The 23,220-nt window shown below is 41.9% G+C and overlaps 1 protein-coding gene across 2 annotated transcripts in view; it reads left to right on the plus strand.

Moving 5' to 3' along the window:
• Positions 1-23,220, plus strand: part of LOC126317779 (macrophage mannose receptor 1-like) — a 116,459-nt gene that overhangs the window by 58,599 nt on the left and 34,640 nt on the right. For both annotated transcript variants that reach the window (XM_049993204.1, XM_049993205.1), the window contains exons 2-3: positions 13,642-13,672; positions 13,780-14,031. In XM_049993204.1, the coding sequence (XP_049849161.1) occupies positions 13,642-13,672; positions 13,780-14,031 (283 nt within the window). The remainder of the gene's footprint in view (positions 1-13,641; positions 13,673-13,779; positions 14,032-23,220) is intronic.

The raw sequence follows: 23,220 nt of genomic DNA on the forward strand, positions 1-23,220 counted from the left end.
GTTGGCCTACTCCTACACGAAATGAACAGAATTACAGTAAGCATGCATCCCACTCCCCATCAGGTACATGCCGGTACAAAGCGTCCAATTCCACTGCGGCTACGCCGTTGGTCTTCTCCTACACGAAATGAACAGAATTACAGTAAGCATGCATCCCACTCCCCATCAGGTACATGCCGGTACAAAGCGTCCAATTCCACTGCGGCTATGCCGTTGGCCTTCTCCTACACGAAATGAACGGAATTACAATAAGCATGTCTCCCACTCCCCATCAGGTACATGCCGGTACAAAGTGTCCATTCCACTGCGGTTACGCCGTTGGCCTTCTCCTACACGAAATGAACAGAATTACAGTAAGCATGCATCCCACTCCCCATCAGGTACATGCCGGTACAAAGTGGCCAATTCCACTGCGGCTACGCCGCTGGCATTCTCCTACACGAAATGAACAGAATTACAGTAAGCATGCATCCCACTCCCCATCAGATACATGCCGGTACAAAGCGTCCAATTCCACTGCGGCTATGCCGTTGGCCTTCTCCTACACGAAATGAACGGAATTACAATAAGCATGTCTCCCACTCCTCATCAGGTACATGCCGGTACAAAGTGTCCATTCCACTGCGGTTACGCCGTTGGCCTTCTCCTACACGAAATGAACAGAAATACAATAAGCATGCATCCCACTCCCCATCAGGTACATGCCGGTACAAAGTGGCCAATTCCACTGCGGCTACGGCGTTATCCTTCTCCTACACGAAATGAGCAGAATTACAATAAGTATGCATCCCACTCCCCATCAGGTACATGCCGGTACAAAGCGTCCAATTCCACTGCGGCTACGCCGTTGGCCTCAGCCTACATGAAATGAACAGAATTACAGTAAGCATGCATCCCACTCCCCATCAGGTACATGCCGGTACTAAACGTCCAATACCACTGCGGCTACGCTGTTGGCCTTCTCCTACACGAAATGCACAGAATTACAATAAGCATGCATCCCACTCCCCATCAGGTACATGCCGGTACAAAGCGTCCAATTCCACTGCGGCTACGCCGTTGGCCTTCTCCTACATGAAATGAACAGAATTACAATAAGCATGCATTCCCATTCCCCATCAGGTACATGCCGGTACAAAGCGTCCAATTCCACTGTGGCTACGCCGTTGGCCTTCTCCTACACGAAATGAACATAATTACAATAAGCATGCATCCCACTCCCCATCAGGTACATGCCGGTACAAAGCGTCCAATTCCACTGCGGCTACGCCGTTGGCCTTCTCCTACACGAAATGAACAGAATTACAGTAAGCATGCATCCCACTCCCCATCAGGTACATGCCGGTACAAAGCGTCCAATTCCACTGCGGCTATGCCGTTGGCCTTCTCCTACACGAAATGAACGGAATTACAATAAGCATGTCTCCCACTCCCCATCAGGTACATGCCGGTACAAAGTGTCCATTCCACTGCGGTTACGCCGTTGGCCTTCTCTTACACGAAATGAACAGAATTACAGTAAGCATGCATCCCACTCCCCATCAGGTACATGCCGGTACAAAGTGGCCAATTCCACTGCGGCTACGCCGCTGGCATTCTCCTACACGAAATGAACAGAATTACAGTAAGCATGCATCCCACTCCCCATCACATACATGCCGGTACAAAGCGTCCAATTCCACTGCGGCTATGCCGTTGGCCTTCTCCTACACGAAATGAACGGAATTACAATAAGCATGTCTCCCACTCCCCATCAGGTACATGCCGGTACAAAGTGTCCATTCCACTGCGGTTACGCCGTTGGCCTTCTCCTACACGAAATGAACAGAATTACAATAAGCATGCATCCCACTCCCCATCAGGTACATGCTGGTACAAAGTGGCCAATTCCACTGCGGCTACGGCGTTATCCTTCTCCTACACGAAATGAGCAGAATTACAATAAGTATGCATCCCACTCCCCATCAGGTACATGCCGGTACAAAGCATCCAATTCCACTGCGGCTACGCCGTTGGCCTCAGCCTACATGAAATGAACAGAATTACAGTAAGCATGCATCCCACTCCCCATCAGGTACATGCCGGTACTAAACGTCCAATACCACTGCGGCTACGCTGTTGGCCTTCTCCTACACGAAATGAACAGAATTACAATAAGCATGCATCCCACTCCCCATCAGGTACATGCCGGTACAAAGCGTCCAGTTCCACTGTGGCTACGCCGTTGGCCTTCTCCTACACGAAATGAACAGAATTACAATAAGCATGCATCCCACTCCCCATCAGGTACATGCCGGTACAAAGCGTCCAATTCCACTGTGGCTACACCGTTGGCCTTCTCCTACACGAAATGAACAGAATTACAATAAGCATGCATCCTACTCCCCATCAGGTACATGCCGGTACAAAGCGTCCAATTCCACTGCGGCTACGCCGTTGGCCTTCTCCTACACGAAATGAACAGAATTACAGTAAGCATGCATCCCACTCCCCATCAGGTACATGCCGGTACAAAGCGTCCAATTCCACTGCGGCTACGCCGTTGGCCTTCTCCTACACGAAATGAACAGAATTACAATAAGCATGCATCCCACTCCCCATCAGGTACATGCTGGTACAAAGCGTCCAATTCCACTGCGGCTACGCCGTTGGCCTTCTCCTACATGAAATGAACAGAATTACAATAAGCATGCATCCCACTCCCCATCAGGTACATGCCGGTACAAAGTGTCCAATTCCACTGCGGCTACGCCGTTGGCCTTCTCCTGCACGAAATGAACAGAATTACAATAAGCATGCATCCCACTCCCCATCAGGTACATGCCGGTACAAAGCATCCAATTCCACTGCGGCTACGCCGTTGGCCTTCTCCTACACGAAATGAACAGAATTACAATAGGCATGCATCCCACTCCCCATCAGGTAAATGCCGGTACAAAGTGTCCAATTCCATTGCGGCTACGCCGTTGGCCTTAGGCTACATGAAATGAACAGAATTACAGTAAGCATGCATCCCACTCCCCATCAGGTACATGCCGGTACAAAGTGTCCAATTCCACTGCGGCTACGCCGTTGGCCTACTCCTACACAAAACGAACAGAATTACAATAAGCACGCATTCCACTCCCCATCAGGTACATGCCGGTACAAAGTGTCCAATTCCACTGCGGCTACGCCGTTGGCCTTCTCCTACACGAAATGAACAGAATGACAATAAGCATGCATCCCACTCCCTATCAGGTACATGCCGGTACAAAGCGTCCAATTCCACTGCGGCTACGCCGTTGGCCTTAGCCTACATGAAATGAACAGAATTACAACAAGCATGCATCCCACTCCCCATCAGGTACATGCTGGTACAAAGCGTCCAATTCAAGACAGGTTGGCTTGATGGCTCTGAATAAGTGTACGAAGAGACTAGAGGGCCTTCCACCTTGTATTAGCCCGCCATTCACACAAAATTTTTATGCAGCGTTTGTGCCTCACTTCAGATATGCGGATAGTGTGGCACAACACCAACTAAAAATCACACCTAACCCGAAAGTTTTACAATGTGCCTGAAGGAGCCAAAGGTTTAAGTAAAGAAACAAGGGTTAGGAATCGCCAACCTTCTAGCTGTTTGTTGCTATTAACGCAGATAAAGTGGCGACACCCACTGGGACACTGCACTTTTTAATTCAGTTCATCACGAACATTTGCAGAATTAGACACCAGGCTGCTGCCCAAGATATCTGAAGTAAGTGTGCCACGTTGGACCGATGATCTTACAATTAATGCCCTCAAATTGCTCAAATAATGTCTAGTAAAGAAACACTAAAGACTATCTCTGACTAATGAAAGTATCATACACAAACATGTGTCTGAGAACTATAAAGGTTTAGTGTATAATCAATTAAAGTTGACCTAATATCCAGGTATGTGCATTCGTTCTAAAAACGTGTGTAGAGCTTGAATCAAACACCAGTCTTACAAATAATACAAGGAGAAGAATGTAACATAATGAAATGCATGCTGGTTTAATGTAAGTTAGCCCAAAGTGAGTAGAGGATGATGTACATATGCATGTAGATTATCACAAAAATAAATATCTGGTAGGATAGAGTTCTCATCTATATGAGCGTATAATAATAAAAGTGAAGGTGATCATATTAATAAAAATATTGAATGTCAGTGTATTTCATGGAGAGAAGCCAAAAGAAAAGGTATTTAAACATTATACGAAGAAAAAAATGCGGAGTTTACAAGGCGAAAAAGGAGCAAAACCTAGTGTTCATTAAACCATATGTTAAATGTCTGTAATTGAGAAAAAATTACCAGTAGGAATAAGCTAAAGATATCCAGTGCAGAACTGTATTTACCTAGCAAATTATCAAAGAGTTTATCAGCAAAAAGTAGTGAATTGAATGTATCCTTATAACACATGCCTTATAAACATTTTAATTACATACAAACAGAAGAGTGTCGTGTTGCAATGGGAAGAATGCTGAGTTGGTTAGATCAGACATATTACGAAACATAACACAATAAAATATGCCAGTACAGATTGTAAATATGTGTATAAATACACACGAGTTGAAACAGGGTTGTGTTTTGGTAGTCGCACCAGACAAATGCTTACCACACTGACTGCAATGTAATGAAGGTTCCACATGCATACCTCAACGCAAAGCTTTTGGCCCTCGCAGTCTCTTGAGTGTAGTCTAGTGAGAGAGGGAGAAGAGATTGGAGATGACAAGCGTCGTGCCCAGTGGAGAGGATTAGGAGCGATGCAGCTATTTGCCACACAGACTCTTATAAGACGGCCATTAGGCGGCTCTTTGATGGCGATACACTGTGAAACAGGTGACCCACCACTACGTTCATTGCAGTCGACTGTATTTGGTAGTGACCCGTACCTTGATCGGTTGCGCTGCGTGGGCGTTCATTGCGTCATTTCAGTCCTCTTCCACGAGCCTGACGCCAGCAGGTACTCGGGTTGTGTCTAGCGCCCTGCCCCAAACCAGTGTCAAAGGCGGCCGAGCTGCATCGTTTGCTGCAAATGCCGTACTCAGATGTGTCACTCTGACCCTTCTTCTCCGCCTCTCCTGGGGTGGGGGACATGTGTCCCGCAGTGCTGGTGGGTGTCAGATCCTGTATGGTGGGCTGTAGGAACATTGTGTCTAGTGCGTCCCGTATTTGTGAACGTGTCCTGCACCTCTGTCCGACAGCGAAGGTTGCTGCGGCTTGGAATTCTCATGCTTTGGCCGCTCAGGGAATACCTGTGGCCTTGCATTGCACTTCAGTCGGCCACTCAGGTATTCTCAACCTCCTGCTCACCCCTCTGGCGACCGCTCCCATACCATGTCCCTTCTCGAGCTCCGTTGTGGATCGCTGTACTACACTGATGCATTCTGTTTTTGGTGCATTATTCACAAGCCTTAGAAATATGAAAAAGTGCATGAAAGCAAAGAACCACACATGCTATGGACACCAGTATTTCTGATTTTCGTGAGATGCAAAAATGAACATGAGACAAGGATAACCTAATTTGTATATTAATTTCTGTGCTACACTATTTCTATGCTATATCTAACAGTAAACGTTACATGCAACTTAATCCTAGGGTGTGCCAAAACTATGGCATCAGTTTCTCACTTGAGCAAGTAACGGACTTAGAGTGGGGGGGGTGGGGTGTTTTAGGACTAACTTAAAGTTGTGCTTATCAACAAGAAAATCAGAAACCTAGTGCTGCCTGTCACAGCCTACTTCTAAGCCTTTCCTTATGAATTAACATGCATGAAAGAACGACATGCAGGTAATTCAATTAAACATGCTTTTCTATCTGTCCTAGTGTAACTTGAATTATCTATATAATTGTTTTGTTTCTTTTTGTTTATATACAAGGTGGTACATTGATAGTGACCGGGCCCAATATCTCAGAAATAAGCATCAAACGAAAACACTACAATGAACGAAACTCGTCTAGCCTGAAGGGGGAAACCAGATGGCACTATGGTTGACCCAGTAGATGGCGCTGCCATACGTCAAACAGATATCAACTGCGTTTTTAAAAAAAAGGAACCCCCATTTTTATAACATATTCGTGTAGGGCGTAAAGAAATATGAATGTTTTAGTTGGACTACTTTTTTCGCTTTGTCATAGATAGCGTTGTAATAGTCACAAACGTATAAGTACGTGGTATCACTTAACATTTCGCCAGTGCTGACGGTATTTGCTTCGTGATACATTACCCGTGTTGAAATGGACCGTTTACCAATTGCGGAAAAGGTCGATATCGTGTTGGTGTATGGCTATTGTGATCAAAATGCCCAACGGGCGTGTACTATATATGCTGCACGGTATCCTGGGCGGCATCATCCAAGTGTCCGGATAGTTACGTTATTTAAGCATACAGGAAGTGTTCAGACACATGTGAAACGTCAGCCACGGCCTGCAACAAATGATGATGCCCAAGTAGGTGTTCAAGCTGCTGTCGCGGCTAATCCGCACATCAGTAGCATACAAATTGCGCGTGAATCGGGAATCCCGAAAACGGCAGTGTTGAGAATGCTACATCAACATCGATTGCACTCGTACCATATTTCTATGAACCAGGAATTGCATGGTGACGACTTTGAACAGATTTTTTGCACGCGTTCTATTTAGCGACGAAGCGTCATTCACCAACAGCGGTAACGTAAACCGGCATAATATGCACTGTTGGGCAACGGAAAATCCACGATGATTGCGACAAGTGGAACATCAGCACCTTGGCAGCATTATGGGAGGAAGGATAATTGGCCCCCATTTTATCGATGGCAGTCAAAATGGTGCAATGTATGTTGATTTCCTACGTAGTGTTCTACCGATGTTACTTCTTGATGGCCTACAGCCAGGCGATTAACGCGAGTTTTGGTGTTCTCGTGAAGTTAACTTATTTTAGATTATAAAATATATAGTTTACTACTGATTACTTGGTGAAAAGGTGTATTAGTGTGCCTTTTAACTGTACCATTAAAGGTTTCATTTTTCTTTACGTAATATAGCGGAAAACGCGAAAAGTTCCTACAGTCCTATTTTCTGTTTACGTTTTGCCGCAGTAAATCTATAGAATTTCGTTTAGTTGTTCTTTGCCCACTCCAGCAATTTAACTGTAGCGTACCTCTTCATTATTTAACTAGCATTTCCGGAAAGTAGCCTGAAGTTTCAGTTGTTATTTCAGAAACTTTGCACTGTTGTTTTTGTTTACACACAGTTGCGTATAGCCCAAATTTGTGGAACCATTTTTTCGTGTTTATCTGTAATTTAACTGATTTATTCTTAATACTCTATTACGTTTATCATGAGTGAAAAGTGCTTGACTTGCCGTAGAATTGTTAGGTCGGGGGCTTTCGTGTGATGGGTGCTGTAGTTTTTTCCATGTTGGCGACTGTAGTGGCGTGGGAATAGGGGAAGTAAATGAGACTCATCAGTGGTTTTGTAGAATTTGTAGTAGAGATAGGAAGATACTAGAACAAGAGGGGAAAATTGCCGCCCTTCAGGTTGAGCTAGACAAGGCCTGGGGAGATCTTGACAGGTTAAGGAGGGTGAAGGGTAAAGAGAGGTGGGAAGTGGCAACAGGCGACAGGAGGAACCGGCCTAGAACTTTGTCTGGCAGCTTCGTGGTGAATGTGGAAAATAGATTTGACCTGTTGCTTCAGTTAGAAGCTGGTGAGCCTCAAGACGTTGCAGGTGTAGTCAGGGCACAACAAACTTTCAGCAGCAAATTGAAAAGTAACAATGTAGGGAAATCAGTATAGAGAAAGGAAGTGTTATTATTAGGTAGCTCCCATGGAAGAGATGTTGGCAAACTTTTGCAGACTGAACTAGGATCAGAATAACAGGCCATCGATTTTTTTAAAACCTAGTGGTCTGGAGCAGGTGACAGAGGATTTAGGATCACTTAGCAAAGATTTCACTAAGGAAGACTCCGTGGTTATAGTGGATGGGTAAGGTAATAGTATTGACAGAGGTTCTGGGTACAGTATAGAGTGTGACCTTGCAAAGATTGCCTCAGCATCGAAGCTAGTGTTGAGTTTGTATCTGTTCTTGGGCGCCATGACCGATCTCATTTTTTGAACTCTTCTGTCAAGAGTGTTAATTTGGAGTTGGAACGGCTGCCTATGTCTAGTGCAGGGTCACACACTGGTGTGGTTGGTGTTGATTCTCTCAATAGGTGGGATTATACTAGGCATGGCCTTCACCTCAACAGGAAGGGGAAGGGTAAACTGGCTGGGAAAGTCGCAGGAAAGTTAAAGGGGGGAGGCACTGTCATGAGTGGTAAAATACCAGTGGTTATAGGGTTCAGAAAAGACCCTTTTTTAGGGTAGGAAGGACAGAAGGAAACCAAATTTTAAGAGAGGTTAGGACTGAGACAAACTTTCAGTTTGAGATAGAAACAAAAAAACATAATTCTAGCGTATTACATCACCATAAACAGCTATTGGTTAAGAATTTACAACAGTCAGCAGATATTTTAACTCTACCCAATTTTAACTCAGTCGATGAGAAATGTCAGCTATCTTTATCGCATCAAAATATTTGAGGACTGAGAAATAAAATTAATGAATTAATTATCTGCATAGATGAATTAGAGTCTTCAAACCCAGCTGACATAATCAGCCTCTCTGAACATCATGTGACCACTGGTATAGAACTTTTATGTGTCACAGGGCTTAGTTTAGCATCTCACTTTTGTAGATCAGAAACGGAGGAAGGAGGAGTTTCCACATTCATCAGGAACTGTCATAAATTTAAGAACATAGAACAGCATATGGAAGCAAGTGCAACAGAAGTAGAATTTCACAAAAAATTGTTCATAATATTAAGTGTATATCAAGCACCTGCAGGTAACTTTAATATGTTGTTAAACACCTTGAAGCCCATTTAACAACCAGAAACAAAGAAATAGTGGTTTCTGGTGATTTCAATGTAGATTTCCTCCCAATAAGAACTTATTGGAGTTAGTAACACTATCATTCACCTTAATTCCCACTGTAAAGTTCCCCACTAGGATAGCCAACTGCGAACCGAGCGACCGCTACAGTCGCAGGTTCAAATCCTGCCTCGGGCATGGATGTGTGTGATGTCCTTAGGTTAGTTAGGTTTAAGTAGTTCTAATTTCTAGGCGACTAATGACCTCAGAAGTTAAGTCGCATAGTGCTCAGAGCCACTTTTTTTGGTAGCCAATTGCTCAAAAACAGCCGTTGATAATATCTTTATCAAAAAGTCCAATGAACAAAGTTATATTTCAAAACCAATAGTCAATGGCCTCTCAGACCATGGCATGCAGTTCCATCTGTTAAATGTTAATACTGAACAGGATATAAAATCTGTTAAATCTGAGCTCAAGAGGGTAATCAAAGTCTACAGAGAACCATGGATTACTCAAGGAATAGGGATATCTCGTAAAACAAAAAGAAAACTGTATCTGTCAATCCAAAACAGTTCCGATGTTGATGCTATAGCATATTACAAGAAATACTGCAAAATATTAAAGACTGTAATATGGACATCAAAGCAAATATATTACAAGGAACAGATAGTCATATCACATAACAAAATAAAGACTGTAGGGGATATAGTGAAGGAGGAGACCAGTATAACCAGACATGAAGAGGGACAAATAGCGTTAAGGGTAAATGACACATTGGTGACAGACGTTTATAGTATTGCAGAACTTTTTAACATACATTTTATAACTGTTACTGACAAGATGGGGTTGTCAGGTTCTATAGATGCTGCCATGGAATACCTCAGACCAGACATTTCAAGTAACTTCCATAATATGCATTTGACCCTCACTACCTCAGCAGAAATAATATCCATCATAAAATCGTTAAAATAAAAAACATCTAGTGGGTATGATGAAATATCAACAAACTTAATTAAAGAATGTGATTCTGAGTTAAGTAACATATTAAGCTATCTATGTAATCAGTCATTAATCGGTGGAATATGTCCTGAATGGTTGAAATATGCTGAAGTTAAGCCACTGTTTAAGAAGGGAGATAAAGAAATAACATCAAATTTCCGTCCAATTTCGCTGTTGCCAGCATTCTCAAAAATTTTAGAAAAAGTAATGTACAATCAGCTTTATAACCATCTTATCTCAAATAACATACTGTCAAAGTCACAGTTCGGATTTCTAAAGGGTTCTGATATTGAGAAGACTATCTACACTTACAGTGGAAATGTGCTTAATTCATTAGACAAAAAATTGCAGGCAACTGGTATATTTTGTGATCTGTGACTGTGCAAATCACAATATCCTTTCAAGTAAATTAGAATATTATAGTGTAACAGGAAATGCTGCAAAATGTTTCAAATCTTATATCTCTGGCAGGAAACAAAGGGTGTTATTAGGAAAGAGACATGTATCAAGCTATCAGGCATCATCCAACTGGGAACTAATTATATGTGGGCTCCCATAAGGTTCCATTTCAGGGCCCTTACTTTTTCTTGTGTGTATCAATGACCTTTCATCAGTAACATTACCAGAAGCCAAGTTCGTTTTGTTTGCCAATGACACAAACAATGCAATAAATAGCAAATCAAGTGTAGTCTCAGAAAGGTCAGCTAATAAAATATTTGTGGACGTTAATCACTGGTTCCTAGCCAATTCTTTGTCACTAAACTTTGAAAAACATACTACATGCAGTTCAGAACTTGTATGGGGTGCCCCACGAGAATATGCCTAACATACGATGACAAGCAGATAGAAGAAGCGGACAGTGTTAAATTCTTGGGATTATGGCTTGATAAAAAATTCAACTGGGAAAAGCACATCATAGAACTGCTGAAGCGTCTTAACATATCTCTATTTTCAATGCGAATTGTGTCTCACATAGAGGATATAAAAATGAAAAAACTTGCATACTATGCTTATTTTCATTCCATAATGTCATATGGGATTATTTTTGGGGCAATTCAGCGAGCCAAGCTAAATTTTTCCGGGCACAAAAACGTACAGTAAGAGTTATATGTGGTGTGAACTCAAGAACATCTTGCAGAAACCTGTTAGGGAACTAGGGATACTAACTTCTGCTTCCCAATATATTAATTCCTTAATGAAATTTGCCATTAAAAATATATCACTTTTTCAAACGAACAGTTCAATTCATGGAATCAGTACCAGACACAAGAATAACCTTCACGAGGATTTAAAGTCACTTAGTGTTGTAAAAAACGGTGTGCATTATTCAGGATCACACATTTTCAATAACTTGCCAGCAGCCATAAAAAACTTAACAACCAATGAAATTTAGTTTAAGAGAAGCCTAAAGGATTTATTGGTGGCCAACTCCTTCTACTCTGTAGATGAATTTCTCAGTAGAACCAACTGATTTGTGTGTATATGTATATATGTACAATGTAACTTCTGCACAATTTCAATACAGTAAAGTGTTCATTGTAAATAAGTATTTAGTTGTTGTATTACACTTTTATTACCTTATAAATAAAAAACACTTTTTATTTTAAATTCAATGCATTAGTATTTGTAAAATGATTCTTTCATACAGCTTTCATTAAAAAAATGACGACCATGCCACTTGGGCCTATGGAATGGTACATTAGCTTATTTGTTTGAGTTGTAAATATTTGTCATGTATTGTTGTTTCTCTGACATGTTCTACATCCTGCAGGACCTCCTCACTATGGGTCAATTGGAATAAAAGTAAATTAATCTAATTTAATCTTCACTGCATGACAGAATGGCGTTGTGCTTCCAACATGATGGATGTCCGGCACATAGCTCACATTCGGTTGAAGCGGTATTGAATAGCGCGTTTCATGACAGGTGGATTGGTCGTCGAAGCAGCATACCATTGCCCGCACATTCACCAGATCTGACGTCCCCGGATTTCTTTTTGTGGGGAAAGTTGAAGGATATTCGCTATCATGATCCACCGACAATGCCTGACAACATACGTAAGCGCATTGTCAATGCATGTGCGAACATTACGGAAGGCGAACTACTCACTGTTGAGAGGAATGTCGTTACACGTATTGCCAAATGCATAGAGGTTGACGGACATCATTTTGAACATTATCCTCTACTACCTTCACTATTTCATCTCTCAAAGCTACCCATTCTTCTTCTACGGTATTTCTTTCCCCCATTCTTATCAATCGTACCCTAATGCTCTCCCTGAAGCTCTGTACAACCTCTGGTTTAGTCAGTTTATCCAGGCCCCATCTCCTCAAATTCCCACCTTTTTGCAGTTTCTTCGGTTTTAATCTACAGTTCATAACCATTAGATTTGTGGTCAGAGTCCACATCTGCCCCTGGAAATGTCATACAATTTAAAACCTGGTCCGTGAATCTCTGTCTTCCCATTATATAATCTATCTGAGACGTTGCAGTATCTCGAGGCTTCTTCCATGTATACAACCTACTTTTATGACTCTTGAACCATACTGAAATATTACGATTTCACCTAGTATTTAAGATCATTTTCCGACGCAGTAAGGAGCTCGATTTACGGCTGGAGGTGACGAAGCGATCGGAGTCATCTTCGTGTTTTGAAGTTATATCAAACAATTCTGTTTCGTCAGGTAATGTAAGGTAATAGTAGTTTAGAATTGCTGTACGTGTAGTGACTCTGTTCCAATATCAGAAGCATTTTTTTTAATGAAGATTGAGTAGTCATCGGTGCTAGAACTGTGGAATGTAGTTTGTCATATTTTACTTTACCCTTCTAGATGATATTAGAATGTGAAGCATAATGATTGACTCTATACATACTTTTTTTTTCAACAATGTAGTTTGTGTGGAATTCCAACATTATATTGGTATCAGTGCAGCAACTCAATATATTTGTAATTTATTAATTGAGGTTTCCATCTGAGGCGCAAATAATATTTTTATTGGCGACTAGTCTCGAACTTTTGTTTCATTCTCAAACCATTACTTGTTTTTGCTATTTTTCTCAGTATGTAATACAGTTATACAAGTGTAGCAAATGTTGCTTCACTGTATTAAAGTTGTCTTAATACATTCAAAATGCGATAGTATCTTTAGTTCTATAGAAATAATAATCTGAGAGGCACCTTCAGTTGTTATAAATGTGGTTTGTGGTTCTACATTTGAAGGCATTCTTTTTTCAGCAGGCCATTTATGTTCGATAATATAGTACATTTGTGAACTGCCTTGTAGCATCTACAAGAATCAGTGGTATTTTATGTTTTTCTTGAGGAAAAATGCTCTTATATACACTCTAGAGAGGATTTATGGATTTCTGTAGTTATTGAAGTGGTGCTAACTTGTGCAGCGGTTTGGTGGGTACAGTTTTCGATTTTCTTAAAAAATGGTGAGTATGCAGAATGCACGATATGCACATATTCCATTCTTTGGTTCTTTTTAAAATGAAGTCCAGTGTTTGATTTTAACTTCCCGAAATATGAGGTAGGAACTGTTTTAATACTGCATCTGATGTTTAATTGAATGCGAGGTAAAAGATGTAAACTGTCAACAGTATAAGTAAAGGGATTTAATTTTATTGAGACAGTTAACAATTGTCTCTGCACTTTTAGCCAATTTTACTGTGTAGTTTTTAAGTGACTTGTTGACAGTATTTCTCTGTGTACGGGCTACACACTTGTACGTTTCAAAATTTCAGGACGAAGAAACGCAGCCTGAGTGCAGTGCTGGTGAGTGTTTCTCTGTTTTTTAATCAATTCTTGCTATAACAGATGTTGAAATTTCTTGCTGGGAGCTTATCTAATTAGCCTTTCTTAACTTTTTTTAATGCTCACAGAAACGCTGCCATACATATCACCTGGCTTTACATTCTACTCCTCAAAACCACAGAGAATGTTCAAGCACTTTGCATTGCAAACAACTGCACATAAAGCACTGGAAATTTGCAAACAAGAAGGTGGCACGCTTGCACGTCCACTAAATAAGGAAATGATAAATCACATGTTGAGAAACCTCCGCACAGACGACGTATGGATTCTTATCAACTACACAGATGAAAAAAAAGAGGGAGTGTGGCTGGACTTCGACGGTGAGTATTTCAAAGCAAAGAAGTGTCATCGCCTCAACTGTTGTAAACAGATTGTCAGTGTTACTCGAAACTGTTATAAGTCTGCCCTACGTTTGCAAAACACCCTAACAAGATGACGCATACATGCTACGCATATGCATCTGAAGTTAGTGAAAGACAATTTTAGAGGCAGTTGGTTTACAGCCCACAGGTACATTACAGATGTTGGTGTAGCAGTGATGCCATGTATGCTGGTCAGTTTGCAAATTTGATATTAAATTTACTCAAAAATTGTGTCTGTATCTGTAACTGACTGGTCAACATGTCTGAAATTGATCGTAAATCGAAGAAAAGAACTTTCCTTCTCGGAGCATTGGTTAACTGAGGATTTTTTTAAAAAAAAAGTAAATGAAAATGTATTTTGTGAACTCTTTTTGGAGAAGCAGTAAGGTGTGAAATTTGGAATAACAAATCGAGAAAGAAGTTTTTAAAACGTGAGTGGGAGGTTTCCAGGATTATGAATAATGCCTGATGGCATGCAGCTTAAAATTGCTCAATCATTATAATTAAGAAAATTAAGAGAAAGTTAGTTTCAAGGCGTACATACAAGATTTCGTACCCTTCCAAACAAAGACAACATTTTTCTCTAATTTAGTTAGTCACAGTCTCTTGATACATCCAGAGAGAAGACTCATAAAAGTAATTTTCTAGATAAAAAAACAAATAGATGACAGGTTTGTAAAGCACGATTCATATTTTAAGAAAATAAAAAAGTTGTTTAATTGTTCTTTATGTACCTAAATATTATGTGACTGTAGGTGCTATAAGTATTCTTCTTCTTTGCACAGCTTGAGAATTTTACCCATTTTTGTACATTAAATAGCAAATTACTCAAACGTTTCAAATACCGCACTTTACACAGAATAAAGTCTCCTTTTAGCCAAATTGACTTACGCACAATCATCTTCAAAAATCTTGAAAGAAAATTTGCGCTTCGAGTTAAATTGAACCTAACTGTATCCCATGCTATCATCCATATCTGTCCCAATCATTCCTTGACCTATGACATACACAACCACATCGAACAGACCATACTCAGCTAAGTTACTCCCATTGACCTCAATTTTTCTAGCCTATTCCACACCAAATTACAGTAGTTGTGTCGGATTACAAACACCCAACAAAGTAATCCCATTTCCCTTATTTAACACGCCTGAGCAAAGAGTAGCTTCACTCCATACCGTATTAACCAATCTCCATGATCACATGACTGCGCATGCCCTTATTATGACTGGACGTAATAGCCTCTCAGCCCTCTTCCGTACGCTTTACGTCATAAACAAACTCACAACACCATTCCCAAAGTTCCTATATAAGTATTGTATGGTAATGGGGGACCTAGAAAGGACGGAAGGCTCCGTCCCCGCCGCAGCCGCAGCGGTCCACAACCCCACGACGACTACCGCAGTCCACTTCACCCCTCCGCCGCCCCACACCAAACCCAGGGTTGTTGAGCGGTTCGGCCCCCGTTTGACCCCCCACGCCTCAGGGAACGTCTCACACCAGACGAGTGTAACCCCTGTGACTGCGTGGTAGAGTAATGGTCGTGTACGCGTCCTTGTAGAACTTGTTTGCGCGGCAATAGCCGACATAGTGTAACTGAGGCGGAATGAGGGGAACCAGCCCGAATACGCCGAGGCCGATGGAAGACCGCCTAAAAACCATCCACAGACCGGCCGCCTCACCGGACCTCGACACAAACCCGCCGGGGGGATTCGTGCCGGGGACCAGGCGCTCCTTCCCGCCCGGAAAGCCGTGCGTTAGACCGCACGGCCAACCGGGCGGGCTCCTTTATAAGTTTTTATCCATAGCCAGATTTTAAGTAACTCAACGACACTGTAAAACCCTGATGACATACATCTCACTGCAGTCTTTCTCCAATCGATTATACAGACTTTCATCTGAAGCAGAGATCTTGAAATTCTAACACGCTTCTATATATCATAACGACGTATCCGAGACCTCCTGCTGGCAAAGAAAGCCCAGAGCTGGCGACAGGTAACCGCCAAGCTCAGCATCACGCTGACATTAAATTCGTCAACATCTACGTCTACATCTACAAGAGGTGTTCCATATTGATTTAAGCTTTATTTTTTCAGTCATTCATAGTGCGAGACTTAACTCATCGTTACAGCTGCAAGTAGGTAGCACTTTTGTCCAAATGTAGGTATACGGAAATGTAATCCCTGTGCAGTACAGCTCCTTTTCGCAGCTGCTGTCATTCATTACTCGAGCAGACAACAATGGAGCGCGGCCATCGAGGACTGCAATCGAAGAAGTGGCTTCTATGAAAGGAGGGTGCACTCAGTGAGGTCACAGAGAAGCGATTCGTGGCAGCACATAGAGAGTGTGCACCACCACACAATCTGCTCTTGCAACACAAAAGCACTCGTCTCCATACGAGTCGGAAAACGGTAACTGCCATTGGTGAAACGGGGCTCAGGTGCTGCCACGCCCACCGAATTCTCTTGACTTGGCTCCTATAACTTGTGTAGGCCCACGTCGAACAGCTTTTCAGCAGTCTTACGCACCCACCCCAGGAAAGCCGCTTGCAGTCTGCGAAATTATGTCTGTCCAGAGGTTCTGAATAGATGGTAATCAGAAGGGGCCGAGCAGAAGAATATGATGTGTAAGGCAGTGCCTGGAACCCAATTTCAGCAATGGCAGTCGTGGTTTTCCGACTCGCATCAGGACGAGTAATGTCGTGTTGCAACAGCGATTTTCGTGATGGTTCACGCTTTCCACATATTGCCTCCAATCGCACGTGAATGTCTGCAATGATTACACCCTCCTTCTACAGAAACCACCTCGTCCAGCGCTGTCCTTGATGATCACGCTCCAATGTTGTCCGTTCATGTGATTGCAGCAGTTGGAAAATGGACTGCGCTGTGCAAGGATTACACTTCCAGCGATTGCCCTGCCACCAACTGTTAGATCGATGTAATAAACACTTACAATTGTACTGATGAGTCTAATAACGGACCATGAATGGCGGGAAAAATAAGGTGTCAATCAGTATGGAACACCCCTCGTAACATTTATACTCGCAAGCCACCTTACGGTGCATGGCGAAGGTTACCCCGTGTCTCTTTCTCACTGCCCTCTTTAATGTTTCACTCGCAAATAATTTGCAGCAAGAACGATTGCTGATAAGCCTCTATGTAAACTCGAATCTCTCTAATTTTATCTTCATGGCCTTTCCTTCAAATATCTGCTCGTAAAAGCTGTACAGGTTGCCTCTTCTAGGAGTACACGCTCTCTGAAGTTCAAAAGCAAACTAAACTGTGATGCAGAACGCCTCTCTTGTAGTGCTTACTAAATACATTGGACACAATTATCATTTTTACTTTTTAAACTACGCAACAAAAGTTAAAATACACTACTGGCCATTGAAATTGCTACACCACGAAGATGACGTGCTACAGACGTGAAATTTGACCGACAGGAAGAAGATGCTGTGATATGCAAATGATTAGCTTCTCAGAGCATTCGCACAAGGTTGGCGCCGGTGGCGACACCTACAACGTGCTGACATGAGGAAAGTTTCCAACCTATTTCTCATACACAAACTGCAGTTGACCGGCGTTCACTGGTGAAACGTTGTTGTGATGCCTCGTATAAGGAGGAGAAATGCGTACCATCACGTTTCCGACTTTGATAATGGTCGGATTGTAGCCTATCGCGATTGGCGTTTACCGTATCGCTACATTGCTGCTCGCGTTGGTCGAGATCCAATAACTGTTAGTAGAATATGGAATCGATGGGTTCAGGAGGGTAATACGCTGTGCTGTATCCCAACGGCATCGTATCATTAGCAGTCGAGATGTCAGGCATCTTATCCGCATGGCTGTAACGGATCGTGTAGCCACATCTCGATCCCTGAGTCAACAGATGGAGACGTTTGTAAGACAAAAACCATTTGCACGAACAGTTCGACGACGTTTGCAGCAGAACGGACTATCAGCTCGGAGACCATGGCTGCTCTTACCCTTGACGCTGCATCACAGACAGGAGCACCTGCGATGGTGTGCTCAACGACGAACCTGGGTACATGAATGGCTAAACGTCATTTTTTTCGGATGAATCCGGTTTCTGTTTACAGCATCATGGTGGTCGCATCCATGTTTGGCGACATCGCAGTGAACGCACACTGGAAGCGTGTCTTCGTGATCACCATACTGGCGTATCGCCCGGCGTGATGGTACGAGGTGCCATTGGTTACACGTCTCGGGCAGCTCTTGGTCGCATTGACGGCAGTTTGAACAGTGGACGTTACATTTCAGATGTGTCACGACACGTGGGTCTACCCTTCGTTCGATACCTGCGAAACGTTACATTTCAGCAGGATAATGCACGACCGCATATTGCAGGTCCTGTACGGGCCTTTCTGGATACAGAAAATGTTCGACTGTTGTCCTGGCCAGCACATTCTCCAGATCTCTCACCATTTGAAAACGTCTGGTCAAAGGCGGCCGAGCAACTGATTCGTCACAATACACCAGTCACTACTCTTGATGACCTGTGGTATCGTGTTGAAGTTGCATGGGCAGTTGTACCTGTACACGCGATCGAAGCTCTGTTTGACTCAATGCCCAGGCGTATCAAGGCCGTTATTACGGCCAGAGGTGGTTGTTCTGGGTACTGATTTCTCAGGATGTATGCACCCAAATTGCGTGAAAATGTAATCACATGTCAGTTCTAGTATAACATATTTGTCCAATGAATTCTCGTTTATCATCTGCATTTCTTCTTGGCATACCAATTTTAATGGCCAGTAGTGTATAAAATGTAACTACCAGTTACACCATCTCTCACTCGCACTCACACTTTCACACAGGAGACCAAAACACGTGTGTCTGACGTCATTATATGATTACAATATACAGGTCACAGCTACACTAAAGCTAAAATAGTGTAACAGGGAACCATGCCTGAACGATAAATGGGGAAATAGAAGATGAAGCAGTCGCTTTGGACACTATGTACAAGAGAAAAGTTTCACAGTATTGAAGAGGAATATGTGCTCATAAGTCTTGTGGTATGTATTACAGAGCCGACTTTTACCACAAGTTTTTGCTTCTAATGATCGTTCCTGTGTTCTGCTTACTGTATTCGTCTCTCGGTCTCCTTCTACGATTTTTACCACCCCCTCCCCCCCCCCCCCACTCTTCTCTCCGGTACTAAATTGGTGGTCTCAGAATGTGTCCTCTCAACTGATCACTTCTTCTAGTGATATTGTGCCACAAATTTCTATTCTCCCCAGTTCCATTCAGCCCCTCCTTATTCGTTACGCAATGTACTCATCCAATCTTCAGCATTCTTACGTAGCACCACAGTTCAAAAGCTTCTATTCTCTTCTGGTCTCAACTGTTTATCTTGCAGGTTTCGCTTCCTAGATAACTACACTCCATACAAATACTTTCAGAATAGACTTCTTAACACTTAAATCTATGTTAGATGTTAACATTATTCTCTTCTTCAGAAAAGCTTTGGTCCCATTGCCAGTCTACATTTTATATCCTCTCCTCTTCTGCCATCATCAGCTATATTGTTCCGCAAATAACAAAATTCATCTACTACTTTAAGTGTTTGGTTCCTAATCTGATTCCTTTACTCCTTCTCTGTCTCTTATAGAATTACTGTGTCATCGGTAAACCTCGAATGTTTTTCTTTACCTTGAAGTTTAATTCCCACTCCAAATTTGTCTTTGGTTTGTTTTCGTGCTTTCTCAATGTACAGACTGAATGATAATGGGGATACGCTACAACCATGTCTCACTCCCTTCTCGACCACTGCTTCCCTTTCATGGCCTTCGGCTCAAGTGCCATCTGGTTTCTGCACAATTTGAAAATAGCCTTTCGCTCCCTGTATTTCTAACCCTGATACCTCCAGAATTTCAAAGAGAGAACTCCAGCCAACATTGTCAAAAGCGTTCTCTGAGTCTACAAATGCTATAAAGGTATCTTGGCCTTTCCTTATTCTAAGATAAGTCGTAGGGTCAGTATTGCCTCACATGTTCCTACATTTCTTTGGCGTCTACCACTTTTTCCATTCTTCTGTAAAGAATTCATGTTATTAACTGATAGTTGCGTAATGTTCAGACCTGTCGGCATCTGCCTTCTTTGGAATTGGAATTATTACATTTTTCTTGAAGTCTGACGCTATTTCGCCTATCTGATACATATTGCACACCAGATGGAACGGTTTTGTCATGGCTGATTCTTCCAAGATTATCAGTAGCTCTGAGCGACTGTCGTCTACCCCCAGGGCCTTGTTGCGAATTAAGTCTTGCACTGCTCTATCACATTCTTCTCACAGAATCATATCTGCCATCTCATCTTCAACTGTCTCTTCCAGTTCTATAATACTGTCTTCAAGTTAATCTCCCTTTCATTCACACTGCTGTCCACCTTTCCCCATACTCATCTTTGCTTAGGACTGGTTTACCGTCTGAGCTCTTGATATTTGCACAGCTGCATCCCATTTCTCCGAAGGCCTCTTTGATTTCCTGTAGGCGGTATCTGTCTAGAGATATATGCTTCTAAATCCTCACATTTGTCCTTTATCCATTCCTGCTAAGCCATTTGGCACTTCCTGTCAATCTCATATTTCAGACATCTGCATTCCCTGTTGCCTCGTCCATTTCCTACATTTTTTTTGTATTTTCTCTTTTCATCAATTAAATTCAGTATCTCGTCAGTTATCTAAGAATTTCTACTACGTCTTTACATATTTTATTCTCTACTGCCTTCATTATCTTATCTCTCAAAGTTACGCATTTTTCTTTTACTGTATTCCTTTCACCTATTCTAGTCAATCGTTTCCTAATTCTCTCTCTGAAACTCTCAATAACCTCTAGTTCTTTCAACTTACCCAACTCTCGTCTGTTTAATCTTCTATCTTTGCAATTTCTGCAGTTTTAATCTACAGTTCAGAATCAATAACTTGTGGTCAGACTCCACATCTGCCCATGAAAATGTATTTCAATTTAAAATCTGGTTCCGACACCTCTTTCATGCCATTATACAGTATAATAATTCTGAAATCTTTCAGTGTCTCCAGGTCTTTTCCACGTATATGATCCTTAAATCAAGTGTTAAATATTATTAAATTATGATCTGTGCAAAATTGTACCAGGCACCTTCGTCTTTCATTCCTTTTCCCCAGTCCTTATTTACCTACTATTGTTTTCCATTCTTTTCACGCCATCGAATTACAGTCGCACATAATAATTCAATTTTCGGCTCCCTTAAGTATATGAATTAATTTTTTTAGCTCATTATACATTGCCTAAATCTCCTCTTGACTTGTGGAGCTATCAACCTGTATTTCTGTGGTGGATGTGAACTTCGTGTGTACCTTGGCTGTGATAATGCATTCAATATGCTGTTCCTAATAGTTTGCCCGCATTCCTGCTTTCTTATTCATTATTAAACCTACTCATGCCTTACCCCTGTTTGATTTTGTCTTTATGACTCTGTGTTCACCTGACCAGAAGTGCTGTTTCTCCTGCCACTGAACTTCTTTAATTCCGACTAGATCTAACTAACCATAACAATTTTCCTTTTTAAGTTTTGTAACTTACCTACCCAATTAAGGCATCTAACAATGCACGATACGATCCATAGAACGCCAGTTTTGTTTCTCCTCATAACGGCATCCTTCTGAGTAGTCCCCACCTAGAGATCAGAAGGAGAGATTGTTTTACCTCTGCAACATTTTACCCAAAGGGTGCCATCATCAGTTAACCATGCAGTAGAGCTGCATGCCATCAGCAGAAATTATGGCTGTAGTTTCCCCTTGCTTTCAGCATTTCACAGTACCGACACAGCAAAGATTAAGTTATTTGTAATAAAGGTATTGTGTACCAGGAGTAAATCTAATGATTCTGTCTAACTAGGAGTCTGTAAAAATAAGTGTATACAAATTAACTTATTTTAAGTAGGTCTAAACTTGTAAATAATTTGACATGTCCTATGTTGTTGTTGTTGTTGTTGTGGTCTTCAGTCCTGAGACTGGTTTAATGCAGCTCTCCATGCTACTCTATCCTGTGCAAGCTTCTTCATCTCCCGTGCCTACTGCAACCTATATCCTTCTGAATCTGCTTGGTGTATTCATCTCTTGGTCTCCCTCCACGATTTTTACCCTCCACGCTGCCCTCCAATACTAAATTGGTGATCCCTTCATGTCTCAGAACATGTCCGACCAACCGATCCCTTCTTCCAGTCAAGTTGTGCCACAAACTTCTCTTCTTCCCAATCCTATTCAACACCTCCTCATTAGTTATGTGATCTACGCATCTAATCTTCAGCATTCATCTGTAGCTTACATTCTCTTCTCGCCTAAACTATTTATCGTCCATGTTTCACTTCCATACATGGCTACACTCCATACAAATACTTTCAGAAACGACTTCCTGATTCATAAATCTATACTCGATGTTAACAAATTTCTCTTCTTCAGAAACGCTTTCCTTGCCATTGCCAGTCTACATTTTATATCCTCTCTACTTCTACCATCATCAGTTATTTTGCTCCCCAAATAGCAAAACTCCTTTACTACTTTAAGTGTCTCATTTCCTAATATAATTCCATCAGCATCACCTGACTTAATTCGACTACATTCCATTATCCTCGTTTTGCTTTTGTTAATGTTAATCTTATATTCTCCTTTCAAGACACTGTCCATTCCGTTCAACTGCTCTTCCACGTCCTTTGCTGTCTCTGACAGAATTACAATGTCATTGGCGAATCTCAAAGTTTTTATTTCCTCTCCATGGATTTTGATACCTACTCCGAATTTTTCTTTTGTTTCCTTCACTGCTTGCTCAATATACAGATTGAATAACATTGGGGAGAGGCTGCAACCCTGTCTCACTCCCTTCCCAACCACTGCTTCCCTTTCGTGTCCCTCGACTCTTATAACTGCCATCTGGTTTCTGTACAAATTGTAAATAGCCATTCGCTCCCTGTATTTTACCCCTGCCACCTTCAGAATTTGAAAGAGAGTATTTCAGTCAATATTGTCAAAAGCTTTCTCTAAGTCTACAAATGCTAGGAACGTAGTATTGCCTTTCCTTAATCTTTCTTCTAAGATAAGTCGTAGGGTCAGCGTTGCCTCACGTGTTCCAATATTTCTACGGAATCCAAA

This window comes from Schistocerca gregaria, chromosome 1 (assembly GCF_023897955.1).
Source record: "Schistocerca gregaria isolate iqSchGreg1 chromosome 1, iqSchGreg1.2, whole genome shotgun sequence".
NCBI classification, from domain to species: Eukaryota; Metazoa; Arthropoda; class Insecta; order Orthoptera; family Acrididae; genus Schistocerca; species Schistocerca gregaria.